General features: G+C 35.0%; 1 protein-coding gene across 2 annotated transcripts; it reads right to left on the reverse strand.

The window, feature by feature from the left end:
* Positions 1 to 732: 732 nt before the first annotated feature.
* Positions 733 to 9,563, reverse strand: LOC145582950 (inorganic pyrophosphatase TTM1-like). Of its 2 annotated transcripts, none has more exons than XM_081640019.1 (12): positions 9,463 to 9,563; positions 7,756 to 8,111; positions 6,954 to 7,068; positions 5,482 to 5,677; positions 5,260 to 5,373; positions 4,969 to 5,142; positions 4,003 to 4,197; positions 3,174 to 3,296; positions 2,954 to 3,096; positions 2,745 to 2,868; positions 2,185 to 2,457; positions 733 to 1,237 (listed from the first exon to the last, which is right to left on the reverse strand). In XM_081640019.1, exons 2-12 carry the CDS (start codon positions 8,093 to 8,095, stop codon positions 1,019 to 1,021), a joined length of 2,016 nt encoding a protein of 671 aa, XP_081496145.1. In that variant the 5' UTR covers positions 8,096 to 8,111; positions 9,463 to 9,563; the 3' UTR covers positions 733 to 1,018. The 2 variants fall into 2 exon arrangements, with proteins under 2 accessions (XP_081496145.1, XP_081496146.1); XM_081640020.1 differs by lacking the exon at positions 9,463 to 9,563 and adding an exon at positions 9,363 to 9,439.
* Positions 9,564 to 14,671: the final 5,108 nt, after the last annotated feature.

Below are 14,671 nucleotides of genomic sequence, written 5' to 3' on the forward strand. Positions count from 1 at the left end.
ATTCTGATTCATAAATTGATTTGTTGGATCAATTGCATGAGAATTTCGTTCTTCAATTGATGAATTTTGCATCGTGATTTCGTCGATGTTTTCGTAGAGGAGAGAGAGTGTGTATAGTTTTTTATTTTTATTTTTATTTTTTTTTAAATGAGGGAAAGCTGGGTATCAGTAGGGGTTTTGTTAGAATTGGACTGGGTAAACTTGCGTGGGCTATTTGGTTCTAACATTTGCACGTGAGACCATAAGGTCCACAATAAATTTATTGTGAACTAGGTCCACCTAAGAATTTTTATTTATCTTTTACTACTAGTAAAAAAAAAAAAAAAAAAAAAAAAGAAATGTAGGAGGGATAATAAAAAAATAATAACAATAAAGAAAAAAGGCAATATCTTCCTAGGATCAATACAAGATTACCAGAAACATGTGAAGATTGTGAAAGTAAATACTACCACCAATTTTTTTTAGTTGCAACTTTGGGGTATTATTTGAAAGAGAGAAAATATTTCAAAGTTGCAACTAAAAAAAATCGGAGGTAGTATATGAGGTTGAAGTGATGCAGTGACATCGCTCTCACTTTGTATCCTTGAACTCAAAGGATCAAATATCAATATATCATAGGATTCATTTGAGAAATTTTCCTTATCTCCCTCCTCAAATGAGCCCAAGCTACAAAAATAAGTACATGATATCAAATTATGGAAATTAGCACAGTGAGCACTGTAATCATGGGTGTAAAATATACAATTAACTTCATATCTTCGCATATTAAGTTACATAACCAATACGATCTTCATGCTTTTTATATATATATATTGTTAGCAATTGATTCTATTTACGTTTAACTTTGGGCATTGCAGACATCACAGCAGAATCCTATATACCTGTACAAAAGCTATATTTGTGTAATTACAGACCAATCTCTCAGAAACTAAACAGTAGTTTCGTCACATCTGTAACTTTATCCAGCAGTTTTTTGAACTAATAAATTTGAAATTTCACGATTAGAGAACTAAGAGACCTACTTTAGAGAGGGAAGGCTTCTGAACAAAAGAACTCCTAAACTTCCAAGAGCTACAGTCGCGACAACAGGGATGGCAATTGACACAGAATCAAATGTGCTGCCTGTTCTGTCTGTTCTGTCATGGCGGGATTTCTCTCCAAAATACTCGTGAAGAAGGCTGCTCAGAGTATCTAACTGATGCATAATTTGGCGTTGCCCTCTTGACACAAGCATCACCTGTTAAAAAGAAAGCATTAAAAAAGAAAATTACATCAAAAAAGATTCTGGGGGCTCTTATGGCAGAGGACTGGAAACAAATTAAGCTACCAAGTCATAATATGATGCAGATACTTCAAGGTGAATCACAATGGAAGCCATTACTAAACTCCATTACAATGTGAAAATCTGGTATTCTATTGTCAGTCAGTCTAAAACTGATTGTCTAAAATGTCCACTATACCTCAATGCCATTAATGATAATGGTTTATTTCAACCCAAAAACTTTGCAACGGCTCTGAATTTAAGAAAAGTCTAATGTGTTCAATGAGTTCTCATGACATGCTCTAAAGATATATAGCTGAGGCATGAGAACCAGAAAACCTTGCACTTTCCCACCACTAACTTACTATAATTACAATCTTAAAACCCCATCGCCCAACATATAATAGTTACTAACACTACACGTCATTGCTGAAATGATAATTAATTATGCTATTTCTTTCCAAATTATATCCTCCCTCGTGTCTTGAGCTCTTTGCAAAATCCCCTGCCTTAGAATGGGTTGCTTTTGACAAAGATAGCAAGACACCAAACGTGTTGTGCAAGGACTGTTGGCACCTATCCAGAAGCAATTGAAAAATGTAGGTGGCTTAGTAATATATAGGAGTTATTAACTCACAATATTTTTCCAGAAATAACATTTCATAGTGCAGAGGCTGCCAGGATACTTCATTGAAGAATTTCACCAATAATAAACATCTGTGCCTTCAGATTTGAGCAAGCTCTAAAAAAGACAATTTCTTAAATTCTGGTGGCTTGAACAATGTAAAGTATACATCAAACCTTAATTACAAGTGGATTAACCATGACTCTTTAGCAGACGGAGGGACTTATAACACAAGAGAGCAAGTAACTTCAATGAAAATACTGAGATTATAAGAGGGTAAAAAAATCAAATGCAATACCTCTTCAATAACTTGAGAATCCTTGGCCAATTGGGAAGAAGATGAGGAATGAGGTAATGGTCCACCAGTCATTGGACCATTGCTTAATCCACCAGCCATAAGAAGTTGAGGTGTAGAGCCGTTACAGGCTTCAGACTGTAGAGCCAAGTTTTGTTGACTAGCAGATACCTTCCCAAGGGAAAAATTTGTGTTCAGTGCTTCAATACTAGATTTTAGCTCATCCATTCTCTCATTCAGCGTGGATATCTGCTCTGAGAGATGAGTCACAGCTCCCTGATTGGAAACAATCCATAAGCTCATGGAATTAATGTAATGACTTAAGTCTTTAGCAATTGTAAAAGCATAGAAAACACACAATCAGACAGTTCTTATGATATTAATGATTAATCTCAATGATGATAAGTTCATTAAAGCACAAGCCTAAAGGTAAAGTGGAAAAATAAGCAAACAAATCTGTAAGCTTTCTTTTCGTTCCTCCATCATATATCTGTAATTTAAACAACTAGTCAAAGACATTACTTTATGATATATAGTGCATTAAAGTTATTAGTTATACTAACTTGGTTTGCAACGCCAGCAGGTGACTGGGGGACATTTCCATTAAAACTTCTTTCAGCCACATTGAGCCTTGTCATTTTGGACAAATGCTTCTCTCGGTGTGTTGAAAATGAACGTGAAACATTCCTGTCAAATTATAACAAGAGATGTTTCCCATAAGCCCCAAAAACAAATAAAAACAAAGAAAATGAAAAGACAGATGTCATAGAACCTTGACTTGTGATGGGATGGAATATTAGATTCGTTCAGATATTTGACCTTCCAGTCTGCAGAAGCTCGAGAAAGTGCCTCTTTAGGACTGGAAGCTACTTCATCGTCTATGCTGAGCCTTGTCTTCAAATCATCTGGCAAAGCCTGTAGATAATTGGTTGTGTTAAGTAGAGAAATACAAATTCAAGCAATAAAAAATACGAAGTTATAAGAAGTAATACCATGACATCATTTACAAGTTTCTCCAGCTGGATTTGTTCAATGTAAGTACGCGAGACATATGAACCATCCAAACCCAGCTGCTCCGCTACAAACTTAATATACGAACGATCTTTTCCTTGAACCTTCAAAAAAAATCCAAGTTCTGAAAACACAACTAGAAGCCCCCAAATCAACTAAAAGGCACATGTGCATTGTGCATGGATCTTTGTCTCACGACATTTTACCACTCGGGTCAAGTAACTAAAGATAACATCACATTGTAATATCAAAAGTTTTTGACTTCTAATTATGAAATTGATTAGCAGGCCAGTCATCCATTAATAACTGAAAGTACACAGCAGAAAAATGGAAGCAAAAGAGGATATAGCTTGCAAGAAAGTCTACTTACGAGTTCACATATTAATATGATATGTCCCCCTAAAATATTATCACTCCCTCCATCCTATATTAAGAGAGGGGGGGGGGGGGGGGGTTCCTCTTTTTTTTTTTTTTTTTTTTTTTTTTTTTTGTAGACAAGACATCCTATATTTAAGTTAACAGAAGGAGATGGCACCAAAATGGGGCAAGTTCTATTTAAAGTAGAGAGAAAATTTTAACTGATTAGAACTTATAACGTTGGACGGCAATAAATAGTATGTGATGAAGGGACTAAGACATTGCAATTGGATCTCTCTAGATAGTCGATACACATAATTATACTGTTATTAGGTATTTTTGTATGATCATGCTAAATCCTTTATTATGCAGCAGTAGGATGATTTAAATATTATATCCATACACATGAGCATTAAAATTGTAGCAAATGAAAGATAGCTAAAATGGTAATACCTGGATGTACTTGCGGTTTAGCTGTTCTAGCCAATCAATTTTCACAATAACCTTATCATCAGAGAAAACATGGCTTCTTCTTTTCAGGATAGCAGCAATAGTATAACCCAAAGCCATCAAACCACCAAGAAGACGGACACTGACTTCAAAACTGATTCTTGGCGATATTATGAAGGGTGTGTCCGTAACCCACTCCTGAAATCAGCAAGTAGAACTACTTGAACAAGAGGCTCATCTTCACATGCAAACCTCCTACACTACAAAAATTCCCATAACAGATATAAATAGGTATAGTCATAGTTATCTACCAGCAAGTATTATAATCATTAATTATATTAACATGTAAGGTTGTACAAATCATATCCTAATTGCTTCTAAGAATCTACTCCTAGCCATTGTTTATGGTGCACATTGAATTCTGAAGTGGCCCAGAAAATAAAAGGTCACTTTTGGTTCTTTACTTCTTTGTGTTGTTATAGAAACTACAAGTTATGGCAACTAGCTTCATCACAGGAGAAAATTCCAGAACATGGGCCTTAGAATGCAAAGATCAACTCGACTGGGATAACTGGTTTTGGGTAATAGTAGTAAAGATTAACAAAACACACACACACACACACAGCCGTTGTTTATGGTGCGCATCTAATTCTCAAGTGAAGGTCACTTTTGGTTCTTTATTTCATGGTTTTGGGTTAAGAGTAGTAAAGATTAACCGATTAACCCCACACACACACACACGCACACACGCACGCACACGCGCACACAAACACACACACACATGACCAAACACACACGCGCGCGCGCGACCAATTTTTACTTAACTATGATTTTTTGTTAGATTTGTCATAGTAAGGCTTAAACTCACAGCACAGTCAGGGCTCTCAGGAGACATACAGAGAAAATGCATCTGAAATGAATTTAACTGCAGTCAAGGGACAAGAAAGTGAGTAAAAGAAGGCCCAAAACCTCAAACATGAGATTGTATTTTCCATCCCTGTTCCTCATTCTCAGGTACGACTGGCAAGCTTCAGGATCTTCACCGGGTGGTAGAAGGTAAATATCATACGTTTCCTCCTTAGTTTCTTTGTGTTCCTCTGACATCACTGATTTGATTTGCTCTTCCTCCACAATCTTTGTTGACTACAACAAGAGAAATCTCTCAGTACTAAAGATAAAGATGAAACATCAATGTAATGTATTTGAAAATAATCAACATGGTAACTGGACCAAAACAGAAGCGAACAACGAGCAGTCAACCTTCAAAATATATGTGGGGTTCTGAAAGCCAGTAAAAGGATTAAATTTGTTCACAATCTTGATATGAGCTGTTCGAAGATCGGGCTCAATAAACGCCTTATACATAGGATACACCTGCCATAGTGAACCACGATCAACATTCACAGTACATAAATATGTTTCAAAACAAATATGTAGTATTACACAAAACTTTAATATCAAACAAAAGGAACAATAACAAACTGTTTCAGAGATCTGATGAATTATTTCTTCAGGATCCTGCCCAGCACGCTGGATGTCCCGTAAAACACGTTTCACTAAGTCAAAATGTACTCCGCCAGTAATAGACACACGAAGATCCAGGAAAGGCCTCAACTTCTCACTTAATGCATAAATACCCTCGATGATTACTATACGAGAGCTGGGTACTTCAACTGTTCTGCAAAATGACGAAATGTTAAGCAAAGAGACCAAGAAGAAAAAGTAATTTATAAATCATGACAAATCAAATCAGTACAAGTTGCCAAAAATTATGATTTGACAGTTTTCACTATACAAATCCCAGAAATAATAAGCCAAAGTAAGAGAAGGAATGAAGCCAAAATCTGAATCATGCAGTACTTCACTTTGTTAGATTTAAAGTTTTAATTATTATAAGATAAGATAAAGGAAGATGTCAAAATGAGCTTTGCAAAAATTAAAACTGGAACAGAAACAGAGCTTTGAAAATACCTCTAGACGTGTGACAGTGCTTACAGAGAAATGCCTACATAGGCCCTACAGTTTTCTCAGTGATATTTTTAAGTAATTAAGTTTGCAAAGATACCACCAGTATAATAGATGCTCAGCATATTGATCCACAGGATAAAGGTGATCTCTTAAGTTATAATTATAGAGGTAGCACACAACTCACTCTCACAAACCATACAAACATAGGAATGGATAATTGAGATAAGAATGAGGGGATACATTTGTCTCAGCACCTTACATAGTGCTACAGAATCAAACTAAACATCTATCTCTATTCTGAAAAGGCTTATTAGGAGCACTTAGATTTTATTGAGGTATTCCCAGGCTAGAGAGAATGCGAAGTCAGGATATCGAATAACTCTTTTGGTGCCAGGTTACATCAAAAAAACATTGTGTTCTTTCAATCTTTCCTATCTTCTACAATTTTAAGAAAAATTCTTTTCCATCAGTCTTTTGAAGAAAGTTAAGCAAGTGTACAAATATTTTATGTTCCATACACATATTTACCCCAAAATATTTCATACATCTAAACCTCCCAAGACTTTTCATGCAGTTTGCAAGGAATATTGTGCAATGCCCTAAAGCAGAAGCGTATTGTTGTGTCCCCCAAAAAGGTCATAATTGACACAACAAAGATCTGTATAAGTTTGATGCAGAATAGCTCCTTGAAAAATGTCAGTTCAGTGAGCCAAGAAACTGATGCGTCACAGCCAATGGCCCAATAATTGCACATGACATATGGTTACTATTGCTCTTAACTTTGTGTATGCAAAATTTGAACATTTTCTTAGCTGCAGAGCTTTAATGTTAACACAAAGAAGGACCATGCATATCTGTTGTAGAATACAGCAGCTATGGGAAATATATGTGACAGGCTTCCTCATCTTTCAACTTTCAATCTAATCAAATGGAAGTTGGCTATATAGTAGAAAAGTTAGCAGAGAAGAAAATAACAAGATGCCAACCTGTAGCCCGTGCGAGAGCTAGACTTGAAATCATATATTGGAACCTCAATAGGCTGTCCTGCTCTCAGATCTTGTATATTTTGAAGCAGTGTGTCATAATCTGTCAACCGTGGATCTGGTTCAGGATAGATATATTGTTAGCACCAGATTTCATATGTATAAGTGAGAAGTATCAAGATTTACGAAAGATGAAATTTTATCACAAAATACCCACAGCCAGGGAAACAAGTGTAGCAAAAGAAATACTCTCCTACCACCCCCCCCCCCCCCCCCCCCTCTTTTTCAACTTTAACAAATAACACAAAATATTCCAGAGCGTTACCATAGGAATAACTTTTAATTTTACTTCGTACACACACACAGCAAATTGACTATTGAGAAATTAAAGCTTCATCTTGATAATAAGCATGCAAGTCCACAAGACCTATTTGTGCACCAAGGTCCAAGATAATTATGCATAGGGTTAAAAGGTATGAAATTTGTGATGAGAAATCAAAAAATGGATGATAAATGCAAGAGCCATACTGAAACTTTTTGTTCACTAGAATTTCATTTTGTTCCCCATAGATGCTCGACGCAGATATATACGCATGGCATGAAAGTATAGCATTTCAAAAGCAGTGAAAATCTCCAAAAGAAGCCAAGTTTAATACTCTAAACGTGTCAGCAATATGCATTGTGTATATAGTTTTAATAAATCCTTGCTCTCGAGTAGAATAAAACAATGCACATGAAAATTATTTTATTAGCCAACATGGAGTGCGTAAAAATAGATGAAGAGAGGATAGATTTGAGGCCCGACCATCAAAATTCCCATCAATGATTCGGCTGGAGTCATTATAGTTGTCCATTGATATAACAGCAATACTAGGCATAAAGTTGAGCATCTTTTCAGTGAACACAGTCTTCCCTGCACCTGAAGGACCAGCAACTCCAACTAATATTATTCCTTCATTATTCTGGGCTAACAACTGACAAGCACGGATCACGACAAAAAATCCCTTCTCAAATTTTAAATGGGCGTCAATTGAGACAATCTCATAGCGATCAGAGTCCTTTCTCTTCACTAACTGGACTTGATCCCTCAAGAGGTTAGACCGCGGCCGGGGTGATTCAAATCCATTTGCAGCATTTTCACCCATATGGGCTGTGAACAAACTGCAAAAATAGAATGGCAATGAAATTAATTGCAATGCTCTTAGTCAACTTAATACCTCCCAAAAATTTAAGTAATTAAAAACTTCTGTCAGAATTGAGTCCATATGCCGCCACCTTCTATCTAGTCAGTAACAACAAAGTTCATAAATAAATTCATCTTTACATGTCACATAAGAAAGCTACGAAGTATTTGTGATCAAGTTTCAAATTGCAAGATATGATATAGCAATATAATGGACGATGACACTGCATGTTTTAGTATTACAACTTAGAAGCTCTTCTGAGTTAGAATCAAAAAATAGAAGCATCATATTATATCTCCTGGAAACTACACTAATTCATTTAAACAGCCAACACGAAATCAAAAAAAGTTTCCTCGTGAACAGATTGAACACATCAGTCACCCATCATCCCCACCCACACCCCCCAACATCCCCCCCCCCCCCCCCCCAAAAAAAAATAAAATAAAATAAAATAAAATAAAATAAAAGATCTTCTACATATTGTTCCCACAGTTTTTACTTTTCAAGTAGGACTTCCCTTTTTTGGTACACTCTATAGTCTATACAACCCCCTGAAAATCGAACTACGGTAAAACAATCAACTCTTTCGCCTCTACACTAGCCATTACAATGAGACAACAATGCTCCGTGGCATCGAAATTTAACTCTTTTTTTAATTAACTTATATTCAAATTTTCCACTCCAATTCCCCTTTACTGGTGAAGCCCTTCAACATCTATTCTAAGTTCATCCACCCCTATTCCCTAAAGTCTCCTCCCCTAGCAACTCTCCTCTCTCTCATCTACACTTATTCGTCTCCTTCTGCCGTGAATTCTGCCCTATCTCATCTAATACCATAACCCTCTTCCTCGTTTTTCATATCCCCTCTTCATCTTTGTCCCTCATTCTATGGATGATCTCAATCACTTGAATTTCAAGATTTACCCCAAAATTTGCAAAATTTTCGCCTCATAACATAGCTTTAGCAAAATTTTATTACGATCATAACCTAGAAACAACATAATTTAATCTAATTCAATTCAGTACTCTTAAAATTACCATCAAAGAGAAACAAATTAATCAAATAGTAACCCAACAAAATCAAAATTCAAGTAAAAAAAAAAAATAGAACCAATAACAAGTACCCAGTAATCTTAATAATGAAATAATCGCAACCTTGTAAGATAAAAATTAAAATAACATCCGAAAAATGAAATGAATTGCAGGACACCACAAACTTAGAACATACCCAGAAAACAAAACACCTAAATAAGAGAATAATAATCATGAAATACCCAAAACAAAAAAATGTAAAGATTATTGAACTGGGGTTGTGATCATCAGCGTACCTGGGAAATAATCTGTAGCTTCGAAATAAGAAGAATATGATTGAATTGAAGGAATTTTGCGTTAAGGAAATGGACAAGTTGTTGGAGTTAATAAAAAAAGTTCTAGATTATATGAATAATCGTCCACTACTAGTGCTGTCGAATTTCAAACCGAAACCGTTTAGCTGCCCGAAATAAATCGACCCAAATGAGAACCGAACTGATTAAAAACTGTTTTTTTTTAAACCGAAAATCAACCCGAACCGTACGTGAATAAACCCGAAATCGAACCGATCCGAATAACGTTACACCGTATAAGAACCGAACCCGTTAATGAACCGAACCACTTCTAAACCGAACTAAAATCAAACCGAACCGAAAAAGAACCGAACTGTTTCTAACCCGAAACCGCTTTCTACCCGAAACCGTTTGAACCGGGATAAAAACCGTTTACACCGAACCGTTAACAATCCGCGACCCGTTTGCACCAAACTGTATATAAACCGAACCGTTTATTAACCGAACCGCTTGCAAACCGAATCGTTTTATGAACCGGACAGCTTATAAACGAATCGGCTACAAACTAGTAAGATTGGTATGGCTAAACTTGAAACAGAACATAATATGTATTTATAAAATCAATGAGAATTTGTATATAATTTGATGCCTATTTATGAAATGATGAAGTCTCGACTAAATATAAAATTTGTTAACCAACAAAAGGTTAGCAAGTACTATCAAATTTCAATCCAAAACCATTTAACTGCCTGAATCCAAACGACTCGATAAAAAATCGATTTTTTGAAACCGAAAACCGACTCGAACCGTAATTTAGTAAACTCGAAATGGAACTGATCCGAACAACGTTAAACCGTAGAAGAACCAAACCAGTTATTAAATTGAATCGAAAAAGAACCGAACTAGTTATAAATTGAACCGAAAAAGAACCGAACTAGTTATAAACTGAACCGAAAAAAAAACCGAACTGTTTCTAACCCGAAACCGTTTCCAACCCGAAACTGTTTGAACCGGGATAAAAACCATTTACACCGAACCGTTAACAAACCGTGACCCATCCGCACCGAATCGTTTACTACTCGGACTGTTTACAACCCGAACCGAATTAAAACCGCTCAAGAATAAACCGAAACCAAATTGAACTGATAACTATTTAAACCGAACTGAAACCGACCCGTGAGACACTTAAACTGATTTCAAACTGACCCGATTTAATACCGAACCGAACCCGAACTGTCAAATCGTTTGACAGTACTATCCACTACACAAGTCAACAGTGGTCTACGTGCTTCGGACCTTTAGTGGTGGTTGACCGCAACAATTGTTTACTCCACCTTATTTTTTAAATTGAAAATTATTTTTATCAGAGTCTCAATTCCTTCTAGGTTTTTTCCTTAGGAAGGTTTTTTGTTCCCTCTCTTGAGAGAGTTTTCTAGCTTCCATTACTAGATTTTCTTCATTTTTTTTTTGAAAGTTTTCCTTCAATCTTCTCTTTCTCTCTCTTTCTCTTCCATCTCTTTTCTTCTTGTCTTAATTGTAAATTTTTGTAAGGGGCTTCCACCGGTGTTTTTACTGGTGGTAAGCCCCGAAAAACTTTTTAATTGCTTTCAATAAAGGATCACATCTTATGGTGGTGTGTATTCTATTAGGTTTAATTTATTTGTTTGTTCGTCTGCGAAAGATTGAAGATTCAGGGTTTCACAATCTCCAAAAGTATCTAGAAGGCCATATGAGTTTTTTCACCCAAACAACTATTCATCCGTGGATCTCAAGCCAAATTAGTGATAACTCACAGATTGTATTGCTTCGGATGAAGATTTTTATAAAGGTGATCGTTGATCAAATCTCCGATGTAACTAGTTCTAAGGTGAATTGTATTTATATTGGCATTTTAGATTTCCTCGGAATTGTTTGTAAGTGTCGTTTGGCTATCTTTCATTAATGAAATCATTTTCTTCTCATCAAAAAAAAAAAAATAATAAATAATAAATAAATTGAAAATTATTTTTATTGATAAAAATTTTAGATTAGACCCGATGCAACAATTGATAAAATTAATTGTGCACCAACCATCTAGTCATTTGAAATGTAATTATATCATCGAAATATGATTATATCATTTGAAAAGTGATAATATCATCTACAGACTGATTATGTTCAAATAGTGAATTTATCATTACAAAAAGTATCAAACATAATTATATTATTCGAAAGATAATTATATCATCCAAAAGATAATTATATTATCAAATTAAATTGTTTAAAATATGAGTTCAAAATATGACTCGCAACAGGATAATTATATTATCTAAAAAAGTGATTTTATCATCCAGAATGTGACTATATTATTTGACAGCGTCAAATATTGGGTCTACAATAATTTATTTTAGACCAGGTCCATACAAGACTTGCATTTTATTGAATTGAAATTATTTTTGTTGGATATAAATTAATTTTTTTGAATTGAAATTATTTTTGCTGAATTTTAATTAATTTTATTGAATTGAAATTAATGTTACTAAACTGAAATTATTTTATTGAACTATATATGTTGAATTGAAATCAATATTATTGATTCTCTATTACCCCCTCCGTCCCAGACTCCAAGAATAAATTTTTTTTTCACTATTTATATTTTAACATTGACTATAGCTTTGGATTAACAATATATTGTAAGATATAGGTATTGATATAAAGTTTCATATTATTATTATTATTATTATTATTATTATTATTATTATTATATCTCAAAAAATAGATAAAGTCATACAACCTACAAAAAAATTAGTAGGAAACCGAGCAAATCCTATCCTATTGAAGATATGAGCTGCAGCACGTGCTCCAATGTCTTGAGCCTTCGAGAACTTCTAGATCCGCTTCAACAATGCAACAGCCTCCTTTTCTAGCTCTCCAAGAGAAGAGAAAGAGGAAGGTAGGAAGCCATATCCAATTGCTCGACAACTTGATTCGTACTTGACCCGCTTTCGATTGGCCGCATCAGCCACTACCCGTCTAGGAACAAAGTCAGATTATTATTATTATTATTATTATTATTATTATTATTATTATTATTATTCAGTAAAAAGGAATTGAAGTGCCATAATAGTTTAAAATCTCTTATAGTTCAACTTAATTAAGGCTTGTTCTGGTTTACTGAAATGAGCTGAATTGAACTGAACTAAAATGAATTGTTTATGAGAGAAGGAAATTAAGAGCTGAACTGAACTGAACTGATTGGAGCTGAACTGAACTGAACTAAGCTGAACTGAAATTAAGCTGAAGAGAACAGACCCTTATAATTAATGGTTTAAAATTTCTTATAGATCAACTTAAGAAAGGAAGAGAGAAAAGGTACAGGTGTGGGGCATACTACCTCCATTTTCTTTTTCGTAGACACTACTCTCTTATCACGCTTGCCAACGTACTATTTTAACGATTAATATTTTTCGACATTGTAAAATTGTAAAAAGTGGATATTAATAAAATATACATTTTGAGACGATTCAAACAAGATCTCACTTGACAATGTTTTATCGTAGGTATAAATCACAAAAGCTAGTCAAGTGTAGTTTGTGAATAGTGTAAAAGTCAAATGGTGTCAACTAAATAAAACAGAGGAAGCATTATTTTACCCTTGTGAGACATATCATTTGTGACTCACCGTTAGCCATTTGAAACTCCTCTTATGGTTTAAATAAGTAGCTAGACAAGGAATAACTCTTGACGCATAGACCCTTTATATGTATTTTGCAATAAATAGGATGACAACGAATATATATAAGCAACATATGTATAAAGTATCACTTTATAGATAAATAGTAACATTAAAAGGTTTAATGGTACACTAGTAGAATAAACATCATTTGTAATGCCTTATTTGTAACGGGCATAATTAAATTTGTTACATAAAGATTATTCTTTATGGGCAATACTTTATGACTGGTACATACAAAGATGCACACTCATTTGGTATACAAGCTAGAACTACCCCTGAAGATTAGAAAAATGAACCTCAAGAAGGGCTCAACCGCTAAAAATAGAGCAAGAAGGCTCTTTCATAATCCAGATAAAGAGTCTGGAACAAGGTGGCATGAGGCTCGCTCTTTCTTAATCCAAAACAAGAGCATTCCTTGTATAACATGTGTTATTATTGCGGATTTTTCACGAAATACCACTGAGTTTTAACTTAATTCACCATATACCACCAACATTTTTCAAATTCACCATATAATCATAAGTTTTAGGAAAATGTCACCAAATGCCATTTTCGTTAACTCCGTTGGCTATAGAAGTTAACGGTGCCACGTGGAGTCTTCTTATTAGATCTTATTTAATTAATTAAAAAAATAATTAAAAGAAAAAAAAACTGACCACCCCTTCTTAGCCCCACACTGCTCCAGCCTAACTAGCCCCTCCACCGCGTCGGCACCGTCCCTTACCACAGCCCCGACTCGCTTCGTGGTTGCCCTCCCTTCTTTAAACCACCCATACTCCACCACAAATTTTCCCTCCAACCAACCCAAAACCCGTAAATTTGCCCCACCTAAAAACCCCTCCCCCATCCAAATGTCGATGGGTTGAGGGAGGGGTTCGGGCGCCGTCGATTTGGGTTCGCCGACACGGGGAAGGAATTTAGGCGTCGATAATTTGGGCGTCGGTGGGTGGGGAGCGAGAGTTTTCAAATGAGATAAAGGGTTTTAAGATGGTGGTGGTTGGCTGGGTCGGAATCCACGTCAGCTGGCAGGTCGGATTTCGCGGCGACTAGCTAGTCGGTTTCCGCTCTGGCTGGCTAGCCGGATTCTGGTTGGTGGTTGGCTAGGTGGACGTGATGGGTGGCGGGTTTATGTTTTGTTTTTTTTTAAAAAAATATTTTGATAATTAATTAAATAATTATTTTAAAATTAAATAATGTAAAAGGAAACCAATTATATGTTGCCACGTGGTCTTATTAGCCTTAATGACTAACGGTGTTGTGAAATTTTGCGAAAAAACCTTTTAAAAGCTTTTTTGTCAAAAAGAATCGATCATAATTTTAATTTATTGAAATAAAAAGATGTCAAGAATCTCAAGATCATATCAAATATTATAAAAATAATTTCATGTATGATATTATAAGGAAGTATAACCCAAGATATATCTGTCACATATTTCATATGCATTATCATATTAAAAAAGGAGGTATATTATGGTATTTGGAAAATATTTATATTAT

Source organism: Chenopodium album, chromosome 15, assembly GCF_948465745.1.
Source record: "Chenopodium album chromosome 15, dcCheAlbu1.1, whole genome shotgun sequence".
Classification (NCBI taxonomy): domain Eukaryota; kingdom Viridiplantae; phylum Streptophyta; class Magnoliopsida; order Caryophyllales; family Amaranthaceae; genus Chenopodium; species Chenopodium album.